This window comes from Myotis yumanensis, unplaced genomic scaffold (assembly GCF_028538775.1).
Source record: "Myotis yumanensis isolate MYYU_CA2020_CCGP unplaced genomic scaffold, mMyoYum1.0.hap1 SCAF_4, whole genome shotgun sequence".
Taxonomy (NCBI): domain Eukaryota; kingdom Metazoa; phylum Chordata; class Mammalia; order Chiroptera; family Vespertilionidae; genus Myotis; species Myotis yumanensis.
In genome coordinates this window covers 85,470,459-85,483,157 of record NW_027223755.1, presented here as the reverse complement: position 1 = coordinate 85,483,157, position 12,699 = coordinate 85,470,459, and the positions used below count along the sequence as shown (strand labels likewise).

General features: G+C 47.4%; 1 protein-coding gene across 6 annotated transcripts in view; it reads right to left on the bottom strand.

Moving 5' to 3' along the window:
* Window positions 1-12,699, bottom strand: part of AUTS2 (activator of transcription and developmental regulator AUTS2) — a 1,107,415-nt gene that overhangs the window by 17,222 nt on the left and 1,077,494 nt on the right. For 2 of the 6 annotated variants that reach the window (XM_070412831.1, XM_070412834.1), the window contains 6 exons: window positions 11,369-11,837; window positions 9,850-10,103; window positions 8,564-8,805; window positions 6,452-6,496; window positions 3,562-3,657; window positions 725-796 (listed from right to left, as the gene is read on the bottom strand). In XM_070412831.1, the coding sequence (XP_070268932.1) occupies window positions 725-796; window positions 3,562-3,657; window positions 6,452-6,496; window positions 8,564-8,805; window positions 9,850-10,103; window positions 11,369-11,837 (1,178 nt within the window). The remainder of the gene's footprint in view (window positions 1-724; window positions 797-3,561; window positions 3,658-6,451; window positions 6,497-8,563; window positions 8,806-9,849; window positions 10,104-11,368; window positions 11,838-12,699) is intronic. The other 4 variants (XM_070412833.1, XM_070412832.1, XM_070412836.1 and 1 more) reach the window with 4 other exon arrangements.

Here is a 12,699-nt window from a genome sequence, read left to right as displayed (position 1 = left end):
ACGCCCTTAATTCGATGGCTGCACAGTACTAAGAGGTGTTAGACATTGTAAAGAAGTTCACTAAACATCATAAACATACTTACATAGTTGAGTCATTTTAAACTTCTACCTAACTCTGGTCACCAATTTCTGACTGCCCTTACCCAGGGAAAAAGACAATATTGTAAAAGGTCGTCATTTTGCACATGTACTACAAAGATGAGTGTAAACAACAATCAATGAACAAGGTTACATATAACTTTAAATTCTTTTTTGAGAGTACATAGAGGCAGACACTGTGAATAAGTAACACAACCACAGCATAATGGATATTTTATGTGAGTGGAGAGCCAGAACTTCCTGACCCCAGGAAAAAAAATGCTCAATGCTTCTCTCTTCAAAACATTGTACAGTTATTTCTTTTGTGTAAGAGAAATGTAAGGAGATCCAGACGGAGAAGATGAGCTGAATGCTACCGACACATGCTCAAGTGCAGAATCCCTGACCTCAGTCCGTAAGCCATTCCTCTGTCCCCAAGTCGGCACACCCTGTCCGGTGGCCACAGATGAGCAGAAGAGACATTATTTTCTAAGAGTAACTGGCATTTTCTTCCACAAACTAGAAGGAACAGCTCAAAGAGAAGCCCACTGGGATGAGCTAGAAGGAGTGAGCACTGGGCTGGCTGTCCCACGCACACAACCCCCTTCCCACTGTTACCTGGGATCAAGCCCGACTTTGTACGTACCCTCGGGTCCTTTTGAAGAAGAGTGTGCGGGACTGTCCCAGGTCGAGCAGCAACATCGATCGGGTTGGATGTCTACAAATTAATCAGACCACAACTGAGGGAGCATATAACGTGTATCGTGAAATTCTTTCACTCAGAATTACAGAAGTCCAACGCCGTTGTTTATGTTCAGTACTGTGTCCTACAGTTTCAGGTGCATGGCATGGTGGCTAGACAATCATACACTTCACAGAGTGTTTCCCCTGACATTCCCAGTACCCACCTGGCGCCATACATAGTTATTATAGTGTTACTGACTGTATTCCCTAAGCTGCACTTTACACTCCCGAGACTGTTCTGGAACTGCCAATTTGTACTTCTTAATCCCTTCACCTTCCCTTTCCACCCAGCCCCCCGTTTTGCTTCATTCTGGAACATGAGTTAACAGTTTCCTCTTCCTCAGCGATCACACATGCTCCCATCAGGACCCACACCCTGGGCAGAGACCGCCTCTCTCTCCAGCAATGGCATCTGAAGCCAGAGGCCACAGTTTGCTGCAATGAAGAGCAAATGGCCCAAAAAGAGGATCAAGACATGGAAGCGCTGCCCGGAACCCGGCCACTCGCAGCCCCGTCACTGCTTTATCATCAGGCAGACATTCCAAGGACTGCTTAGGTGAACATCATCATCATTTGCTCTATCAGGTGCTTCTCATCAGAATAACTGGAAGTGTTTCAGACATTAAGCTAACGCTCTAAATTTTAACTGGCAGACAATAACAAGGAATTATGCTCCATAATTACTCATTAGCAGTGGTGGAAATGGGACAGGAGAACCTAATTTAGGGACCACACAGATTTACATTCAGTGATTTCTAAAGTAATTCTGCTTCATCTTCCTACTCCCCACACCCTTGTTAGGTCTCGTTAATAACACTAACCCTATCTGTAGGCTTTTGCCCTTTGAATTAACAATAGCAACAAAAAGCCTACTTTTGGCACAAGCAGCCACTACTTCCTAGTGCAGTGATGGCGAACCTTTTGAGCTCGGCGTGTCAGCATTTTGAAAAACCCTAACTTAACTCTGGTGCCGTGTCACATATAGAAATTTTTTGATATTTGCAACCATAGTAAAACAAAGATTTATATTTTTGGTATTTATTTTATATATTTAAATGCCATTTAACAAAGAAAAATCAACCAAAAGAATGAGTTCGCGTGTCACCTCTGACACACATGTCATAGGTTCACCATCACTGTCCTAGTGGGTAAAGGTTTCAGAAAAATTTTCACCAGGTATTTTATTCAAGAAATCACAACCTCTAAGAATCCCTTGGGGGGCGGGGTGGGTGGGGGGGAGCTCAGGTTTAGGCACAAAGCTTGCCTACAAAGAGAAGAAAAAAAAAAAAAGAAAGAAAAGCAATCAGCTGCTGTACAACCAACAATTAAGCTGGAGTTGTTAACAGCCTGATTTGCATACATATGAAGAACTCACTAATGAACTGCAATCTACATATTCAATCAGTAAGATGGCCTGGAAAGGCCTATTTCAACACCAGGAGAGACACTTTCTTGCCCAGATGTAGTTTTCTGTGTGATTGGATAATTGTGAGTGAGGGAAATAGTCTAATTTATTAAATGACCTACCAGTCTGTTTGGGGATGTGCGAGAGATTTGTGGAAACCTAGAGGGGACGGACCAGGGTCTGGGGGAGTAGTAATGAGCAGATGGGGGAAGGAGTTTAAAAATCACCATCATTTTATCCCAAGATAGGAGATGTTTAACACGGCCGTCCTAAAGGCCTTGTGTACATATAACCTGGCTTATAAACTGTAACCCTGTGCAGGTAAATGTGGTTTCTAAGGTGTAGCCATCCCACCCTAACGCTTTTTAATTTCTTTTCCTATTTCCAGTATTAAGGCAACATGCTTTTGGAAATGTAATATGTGCTGATCCTGGGAGACTCTGGCCCAAAATAGGGGTTTTGTCTAAGAAATGAGATGGAAAATAACAAGAAAACCACAGTCACACACCACCAAATTTCCTACTTTAAAATCTGAGAAGGGTTCCTAGCATGAGAAGTACATTGTGGGGTTTTTGTATGAAAGTAAAGTAGGGGCTGTAGCAGATTTAAAGTCACAAAAGGGTCGAATTTCTGGGAATTACTCCTCAGTCTTGACCCTCAGAGGTAACTGTGGCACCAGCGTATCCCTGATGAGGTAGGAAAGAATGTGGTCATCATAAAGGGGGAAAGGTTAATTTCACATGAGGATGTCAGTGATGACCGATCCTTGGCTTTGCAAGTGTCCAGTGCAGGGGAGGGGACATGTGGGGAGGGCGGGAGGACTGAGGGGCGGAGGGGAAAGAGCACAGGAAAGGCGGTGCTGCTCTTCTATCTGCAGACAGATGGGCCGAGGGGAAACGAGGGAGAATAAAAACCCATAGTGAAAAATATGTAATTTTAGTTTAGAACCTTTTCCTTCCCTTTTGTTAAAATCAATAAAGGCTCAGCTTTGCATCTTTGCTAATAAAATGTACCCCAAGGACGACTTCGTGCACATACATCTGACATTTGATAGAATTCTGACCAGAAGCTATGTCCACAATTTTGGTGGGAAAATATACATATATTCTGATATTTTTAAAGAGCACAGGAAATCCTAGCTCAACTGAGATTACATGGGCAGTACAAATTGAAAATTAAATTTGGCTGAAGTTTAAAACTACATGGAGTAGAAAAAAAGAGTCCCCCTCTAATCCCAGAAAAGTTACAGGTGAGAGATCGTAGAACCCACCGCGTGCTTGGCCTGCGGCTCCACTTGCAAGCATGCATGTGCGTTTCCACTGAACAGTGCTTACCTTCGGCTGAAATGCTCCTTGTAGTGAACCAAAGGGGCCAGTGGGTGGAATCATAGGGGGGATGCCCGACACCGCAGGAGGGTAGGAATGGAAGAGCTGTGGCCAGAGACGGAGAGGGGAAAAGCTGTTAGTAGGAGGCGAATGATGCACTCCAAGTCCCTTCCCACAGAAAGACAGCAACATTAGCAAGCCAAGCAATCTCCGTTTGATGCTATTAGTCAAGAAGCCACGATGACATGATCACACAGATGTGCCACGAATGCTTAACTCAAAAACTTAAAAGTAGTTCAGAATCAATCAGTCAACAAATGATGTCCCAGATGAGGACATCATTAGAAAGGGAGCTTTTCTAATTATTGTTAAATCGATACAAGTCCTAAACGGGTGGAGGTTTTAATGCATATAAAAAAACAGGAGGGGGTGCTGAGCCAAATAAGATGCCCAGAAAATTACAAGTTAATTAGAAAAAGAAAAAGAGAAGAAGGAAAAAAAAAGAAAGGAAGAAAAAGAAGCAAGTCTTTATGAGTTCCAGGATTTTATACCATTAAAACTCAATTAGTTCTTTTAGATTTTTAATAGTTTGAGGAAATGAGAAAATATTCACAATCCTTGCTTCATTAGGTTGTTCTAGAAGTGGCAGCTCCAGAGGACAATGTAATTGTCTCATCTGAAATGATGACAAATATTTGTGGGAGGATCAAATAAAAGGACTCAATATAGACCTTCAGTGGAGCCGCCCACTCTTCTGCAAGATGGACAAGCTCACTGGAGGCTCCCAGTCATGGAAGGGAGAAGAATGATTCTGAATTAAGCATATAAATCTCCTTGAATTAATAGTTTATGGACAGCAACAGGGGAGGAAAGAGATATACGGCAATAGTGAGGACAATGCAAACACGTCTTTTCCTCTAAAAACTCTGAGATTCTATTGCTCTGGTTCCTACTTTGATCCAATCATCATACAGATATTTAAGTAACATCCCACCTATATGGTTTTGTGTGTGTGTGTGTGTGTGTATAAACAGTAATAATTCAAGCTTTCCTAATAATGCACTTATGTTAGCTATTTCTAGGTAACGCCTGAAATCCACATTTTAGAATCCTGTCTGTTTTCAGAGCACGTTCTCATTCTTTATTTCATTTTCTCCCTTCAATGATGCAGCAAAGTTTTCCAGACTAATTGATATTGAACTAAAATACACTTAAACAGTGATTGCAAGCCAAGTGCCCTCATTTAAAACTACTTTTAAGTCTAAAATTGTGTTTTAGATACTTGAGTGCATTGCATCTTAATTCCCCGTATAACGTCCGAATCCCCAAAGCAGGGGAGACTAAGCATTTCACATATTACCCACGATCACCAGTAATATGAAATAACTCCCACAGTACACTGCATGAAGCAGAGTAATTAAATACATGCCACACTAAAACACACCCAACTTTCTTTACTCTGCCTCCAGGTGGGTGTTTTTACTTTAATGTTGTCAATAAAAAACTGCTGTTCTCACCATTTTCCTTTCGCCTGATTCCATTACTAACGCTTTTAGAATATAGCTACCTATCCCCCCTTGACTAAAAATCTTAAGTATGTAAGCAATAAAATGTAAACCTTCCAAAAATCCAGGTCCCCAGGCTCACTCTCCATCTCCAATCTAGAACTCTCTGAGGAGTATCATCCAGAAAGGCAAGCCACCTGTTGATGCCCTAAACTTTCTCTAAGATGATTTTTGTTATAGATGGGCCTTAATTCAAATCAGCAAGATACAGACAAAGGGCAGAGATCTGATGATGGTTAAGATGGGGTCCCAGGAGCTCAAACATGCTTTCTTCATCCCTTTCTGAAGAGGCCTTCCTCATGTTATTTCTGAATGTCTTAAGACTGGTTCTTCCTTGTTTTCCAGTATTTTCTAGTCTTGACTTCTCAGATACACCCAGGACTAACACAGTGCGTAATTATCTGGTTTTAAGCATGAATGAATCCACAGCCTTGGCTGACCTATTAAGCTGCACTTCTGTTCAAATGATAACACTATTTAAAAATCAAAGCAAGAACAGTTGAGGATGGAGAATCAACATGGCTACTAGCAATTATTAATCTTCCTCCTGGTTTCATTTGAAAAATACAAATAAGCCACAGAGCAAAGAAACTTGCACAATTTCAGGTAAAAATGATGCAGTATTCACTCCACAATCAAAATATCATGGTAAGATGTTCGAGGTCTTTGTATAAACAGAAGGCCTTGCCTTATAAGTAACTGAACATAGACAGAGGCTGGTACCAATGTAATGTCCGGACCAGACTCTTAAAATTGTGTGAAACAAGTATTCTTTCTAATAAAGAAGAATGAGCTTAAAGAGAAAACTATCATCCATTTCATTTTTAAGGCCTTTCATTTACATATCTTTGTTTTCAGTCGTAAACAAGCGTGGGAGGACAAGAGCAGCAGGTGCTCTGCATGTAGTCGAAACACCTGCCTGGTGAAGAGCCCTGAGTCAAAAAGATAAGAGGACTTTCTATTTGCAGGGAATAACTCAAGTCGAATTCCAGGAACTCTGTGGAGGGTGACATTTCAACTGATGACTGAAACCCTGAAAGTACGAGTCAACTGCAGACACCCCCGCTCCGCGGGACCGATGCCTCACTTCCAGGGAAGTCCAAGTTGGCTTCCAAGTCTTAGGTTTACTTATGATCTTTTGATTCCAAAGATGATACTGCATCTTTACCCAAAAGCAAATGTCACAAAAGCAAGCATCCAAAAGTGACGAGGAGCAATGGGAATTCTTGTGAAGATGAGTAAGGAAAGCTGCTAGTCATTCATTGGCCTGAGGCGAGAGCACAGAAAATGGAAAAGCAGTTACAGTGAACGCATAGCATGGTAATGAGACTCACACTGTGCCGGTAGAATGGGTCAACTTTTGTAGGGTATTTGTCAAACTGTAAAGGGATCAAAGCAAAAGCTAGTTACTTAGAGAATCTACATTTCTGTTCACTGCTTCAGGGAGGTAGCCCTCCGCAAGCTCTGGTCATTAGGCTGCCATCAGACCCCACAGCCTCACTGTACATGAAGCCATACGAGCTCCTGAGTCACTCTGACAAGAAACCAACAAAAGTGGAAAAACAAAGAGAAAACCCACACAGTGCAGTTAGGTCCTGGCCGCACTATTGTCTCTTCTACTCAGTACTCAGAGACTGGCCCAGACCAAGCATCTAACCTGGAGAAAGAGGCAGTTACTCAGGCAAATCGGAGAGAAGGCAGCACCTGACCTATTTATCTAGAGAATTCCTCCATTTTTGCCTTCACTTTGGCAGAAGAATTGTCCATTCAGCTGTCTTCTGAAATGTATTACGCCCAACACAGAGCACTTTGGGCTAGGCCGTACAAGCTTTCTCTTGAGCAGAAAAGTGTGCCCTTGTTGCCTCTAAATCAGCGGTTTTCAACCTGTGGGTCGCGACCCCTTTGGCGGTCGAATGACCTTTTCACAGGGGTCGCCTAAGACCATCCTGCATATCAGATATTTACATTACGATTCATAACAGTAGCAACATTACAGTTATGAAGTAGCAACGAAAATAATTTTATGGTTGGGTCACAACATGAGGAACTGTATTTAAAGGGCCAGAAGGTTGAGAACCAGTGCTCTAAATAATGCCGTCACCTGGGTGCTGTAACTCCCCTCTTTCCGATTTAATGTATTCATGAAACACCTCACTCAGGCGACATAAACGCTTTCCCAGCCTAACAAGCCCTTGAAGATATAACTGTTGAAAAGTATAGTTCCTCCAGAAAAAAGAAAAAGACACAGGATTTGGTCCCAAGACCTCATCTCTAATCTTCTAAATAAAACTTATAAAATAAACTTTAAAATACATATTTAAAAAAAATAGGTTGAAAAAAAAAATGGGGGAGAGTACAGGAAGAGAGGCAACAAAATTTGGTGAAGGGGATGCCTCTTAATATCATGGAACTGAGCCCAGCCGATGTGGCTCAGTGGTTGAGAGTCGACCTGTGAACCAGGAGGTCACAGTTCGACACCTAGTCAGGGCACATGCCCAGGTTTCAGGCTCGATCCCAAATAGGGGGTGTGCAGGAGGCAGCCGATCAATGATTCTCTCCCATTGATGTTTCTATCTCTTTCTCCCTTCCTCTCTGAAATCAATAAAAATATTTAAAAATATACTTATTTTAAAAACATGAGTGGAATCTCTTCTTACAATGCCTATATTAACCGCCTTAAAATCAAGTATTTGATAGTAACAAAAATTAAGCAAACCACTCTATTACTCACTGTTGTGGACAGGGCTCTGTTTCAGGAGACTTAGCATCCTAATACAGCATGTCACTATGGATCTTAAGTTACAAAAAGTCTGAGCTGCTTCTCCCAGCATGCATTAGACCCCAGTCAAGACTAAGGCCGTGGTCGTGGCCAGCAATACCTCTTACTGGGGCTGGGCTCTGTCCCTGCAGGGTGCATAGCTACCTGACCCCGTGCTGACAGAGCACAATAACAGACCTGCACCATCTTACAGAATACAAGAAATTAAAAACCTCCAGCATCTGAAAGGGCAGAGTACCCCATGTGGTCCAAGTCTCCTGACAGCCCCTTTACCCCCGCCGCCTCTTCCTGTCCCTGGCATTCTCTGAGTATTGATTTGTTCATATGGGTGCAAAGCACTGACAGAGAGATTTATCTGGTGGTGACCCCCAGCATGTTCAAGAAAATAAAGTTGCCCTGTAAGTCAAGTTCACTGCCAACACGGGATGTGACCGTTCCGAGGGCACTTAGGAGAAAACGCACCCACAGTGCCGGACAGAACTCTGGGCAAGTTCCTCCTTCAGGCCCAGGTCAGTGGTGGCTGCAGCAGGCACTCCCCCTTCCTTCCAGCCAACACGGACAAGGCCCAAGGAGCCGCCAGCCGCTGGCACTCCCCCTCCGATCTCCTGCCCGGCCGCCCACTCCAACCCGCCGTCTGCATAAGGAGCCGTGCTCTACTTATCCTCACATTTCTGCCTGGGGTACGCACCATGGGAGGTGCTGGCGTCGGCATGATGGCGGTGGGCGGGATGGCGTGGGGGAACGGCGTGAAGGTGTGCTGGTGCGTGTGCTGATGCGTGTGCTGGTGCTGGTGCTGGTGCTGGTGGAACTCGGTGCGCAGGTAGGGCGGCGGGCCCAGGGAGGCCCCGCGGTCAGCACTCTGAGAGGCCAAGAAGCGCGTGTTCAGTTCCTGTCGCAGGATGTCTTGCTCTGGAAGAGAAGGGGAGGGGCAGAATGGCACCTGTCCTTGCAACAGTCATTTCCTTCAGAACAGGACATCCTCGTGCCTGAGCAAGGAGGGACCAGGGTGGAGGCACAGGGAACGGGGCTCTCAGGGGTGCACCCGGGGCCTCAGATGGAGGCTGACGCTAACAGGGCCCAGCCACAGTGCGATCCTCCTGCTGTCTTGCGCTCGTCTGTCACTGTGGTGCACTGACAGACTCCAGGCCAATTTCCCAGGTCAGCTTTCAGCTCTGTGGCTGCCAGCAGAGTGACCCTGGGCGAGGCTCACCACCCATCTGTGCCTCAGCTTCCTCATCAGTCGGTTGGGACACTCCTGACTACCTCTGGTTTATTTTGAGGGTTAAAGGAATCAACATAGTAAGTGCTTAAGAACAGTGACTGGCGTGCTAATTAATAACCGCCAACTGTTTACACGGCAGAGCTCACGTGCCTCAAGGGTAAATCTGCGTGATGACTCTCTGTAGTAGGTCTAACATAGCTACCACGGACCCGAAATGGGGCACCGGTCCTGATGAACAAACACAGGTGAGGAGAAAAGGACCCAGTATCTGACACTAGGCCTGTCCTTAAAATTCTGGGATGCCCTGTTACAACAAGTGCACCTGCCCACCCCGGAGCCAGAGGCCCTGTCCACCTGGAAGAAACCCCTTAAACCAGGCTGCAGTCCAACAGCCCGGAATGGAGCAGACACGGGCCTGGGAATCTTGGTCGCTGCAGTGGGAGGCGGACGACAGGACACAGGATCCGTGTTTCACTTAACTCATGGCTCCAAACACAGCGGCTCTCTCTGGTGTGCCCTGTTTGCCTGGCCTGTGCTAGGTGGGCGTGGGTGCTAGTACCTGTTTATGCTGAGTCTCAGCCCACAGAGGATTGATGACAAGGTGGCGCCCAACAAAACTGAAAATCCCAAATACACAGAACCCAGCGATCAGGGACAATGGAGACAGTGGGTGAGGCCGCCGGCGAGGGAGAGTGGGACTCGGGTGAGCAGGGCCCGGGCCTCCGTCCTACCTGAGTAAGTGCTCCCGGCCGGGTGTCCGGGGACCTGCAGACTCCCTGATGTCAGCGGTGGTGGAGGAGGCAGAGCAGTGGGAGGGGCAAACATATTGGGGTGATGGGAGTGTGCGGGGGGCTGGAGGGTGGGCGTGAAGCTGTGCAGTGGACTATGGTTGGGCAGTGAGAGGGGGAACGGGGAGGCTGAGGGGTGGTGGGAGATGTGAGGAGGGGCTGGCTGAGTCTTCGCTGGAGTGCTGCTTCTGCTACTGCTGTTGGAGACCAAAAGAGAAAGGAAGAAAGAGGCAAGCAATTAATTTTCTTTAATAAAAAAATCCTGTCTCCCTGCTCAGAGCCATTCAATGCCTTTCTCTTGCCCCTCCTCAGAGACCCTGTCCTGTGCGCACGAGCAGCCTCTCTGGAGCTCACGCCTCCCCTGCACCTGCCGCCACCTGCGGACACAGCGACTGTGACCGAACAGCGATTCGGACAGCGATTCGGCCCCAAACCCATCCGCTCCCCCTTCAGCGGTCAGGCTCTCATCTCTGTCTCTAGAGGCCCACGCTTCCCATCCCGCACCAGCCATGCTTCCTATATAGCAACAATGAACCAAGGGAGTGAGAGCGAGACTTGCATTCACCCTGTCTGACACCACCTCAGAAATGAAGTCGCACAGAGAAGAGGTGAGCCAGGGAGCTCGGCTTCCCTGTCACCTCTACTTTCTGGAGGCCACAGAAATGGCCTTGGGCAGAGGGGGGCCTGGCCCATGGGGAAGGTACAGCCCCAGCCTGGCTGTTTCCTCACCTGTCACAGGGAGGGGAAAGCAAGCCCCTGAATGCCAGGCCAAGGCCAGACCGTTGCCAGGAAAGGAACAGCAAAGACACCAAGCCCATGAGGCGTGAGGAGCTAGAGTTACCACCCCTGGGACAACACGATCCCGCCTCCCTGTCCTCCGCAGCTCTCCTCTGGGCTAGCTTTTCAACTCCGCTTTGCCATTTGGCCGAACAAGACAGAAGAGGGCCTGGGTCTCTCTAAGGAAGCCTCCTTGTGGACACCCAGCTTGTTTCTTCTCCAACTGCCTGACCCACCTCAAACCAGACTACCCCTCAATCCCATCCTCCAAGCCTCTGTGAGAGCAGCTCCTTCCAAACCTCCTCCCTCCTCAGAGGCCCTTTTGAGACTGCACCCTCAGGGTTCGCTGCTGGGCCTCACTTTCCACTCCCGCCTCACCCTCGGGACTCCAGGCATGGCACCCTCAGCTCTGCTTCTTCCCCATCCTTCTCCTTCCTGCCTTCTCCCTCAGGAGCCTGCAGACATTTCAGTTCTTTACAATGTCCTCATTACCCGACCCAAGCTATCCTCTCCCAGGAGACCAAGTCCCACCTCACCGTCCCTTTGTTTCTACTTCGGAGAGGACACAGTGACAATGTTTTCAACAAGGAAGCTCCCGGCTCCCTGGGAACCTCTTCCCCACTGCTTCTGGCTCGTCCCATAGCAGATGGCAAAGGGCAGGCAGAAGCAGAGCAGGCTGGCTCACCTTAAGCTGTTGAGGCTCAGGCTGCTGCTGTTGTAGGCCGACAGGGGCTGGGGCAGGCTCTGGGAGGCGGGGTGGGCCTGCACAGGGGGCAGGCTCTGGTGCAGCAGCTGGGGGGACTGCAGCCGGGGCGGCCTCTGCACGGGAGGCTTGGGAGCCGGTGGAAGCTGGGCCTCGGGGGGCGCCTGCGGTGGCTGTGTGCTCGGTCGTGGGGGCTGAGGCGGGGCCTCTGGGCGCTGCACAGAGTCAGGGTCCTGAGCGGGAGCTCTGGGCTGGGGCTCTGCCTGGGGCTGGGGCGGCGGCTGCAGGACCTGCGGGCAGGGGTCTTTCAGCACCACGGGCTCAAAGATCGGCTCTTTGCCACAGTCCTGGCTCTTCTCCTGGCTTCTCTCTAGACCAGATATCTTGGGGACGATCGGCCCTGCATCCTGGCTGTCGTGTTCGGGAAGTGTGCCAACACCCAACTCCGAATCTGTAGGGGAGAGCGAAGACAGAAGGACAGGCAATGAGTGACAGTGAGTGTGGAACAGGAGAGGAAGCAACCCCAAGACCAGAGCGAGCTGTCCCCACTCAGCCAAGTCCGAGCTTCCTGTCTGGGTTCCACCACCTGCAGAGATGAGGAGGATGGGGGCAGCTTTTGCCCCCCCCGAGTCTGAAAAATGAATGTTTTCCTTAATCTTGACAAAGCCTTTTATGAAGCAAAATTAAGAATAATAGCCAACAAGTTCATTTTTCTGTTTAAAAAACAAACACAGGTTTTGGATATACAAAAGGTGTTTCCAAAAGCAAATGCAGCAAAGCAAAGGTTATTCAACAACAGCAAATGCAGCAAAGGTTATTTAACCGCACACAGATGTTCTTCCTTGGCCTTGCCTCCCTCCCCACTTTCCACTTTGATAGATGAGACACCTTGACTTTTAGTGAAATAATTTTTTGTCGAGCAAGTGCTAGCCTTCCGGTCAAGCATCAAGCCTCCTAATGCTTTAGCAACTGATCCCGGCAACGTCTGAGACCAAAAGTGCGAGCATGAACTTAAGTCAAATTTACTGGCAACTACCTGCTAGAGCATTTGAAGGATCCCGCCCCCCTCCCCGGCCACACCAGGAGCACTCACCCACGTGACGACACTGAGACTGAGACTCGATGTAATATTTAAGTAAAATTCTACAATCATGAAAGAAATGTGGAAAACAGATGCTCCTGTACGAACTTAAAAGACATGTGTTCCTCCAAGGGTCAAAAGGTCAAGGCCACATCTAGTGCAGGGGTTGATTATTCCATCAGTCAAATTCCATAAAATTCCCTAACAGGATAATGACAGACAAACACGGCAT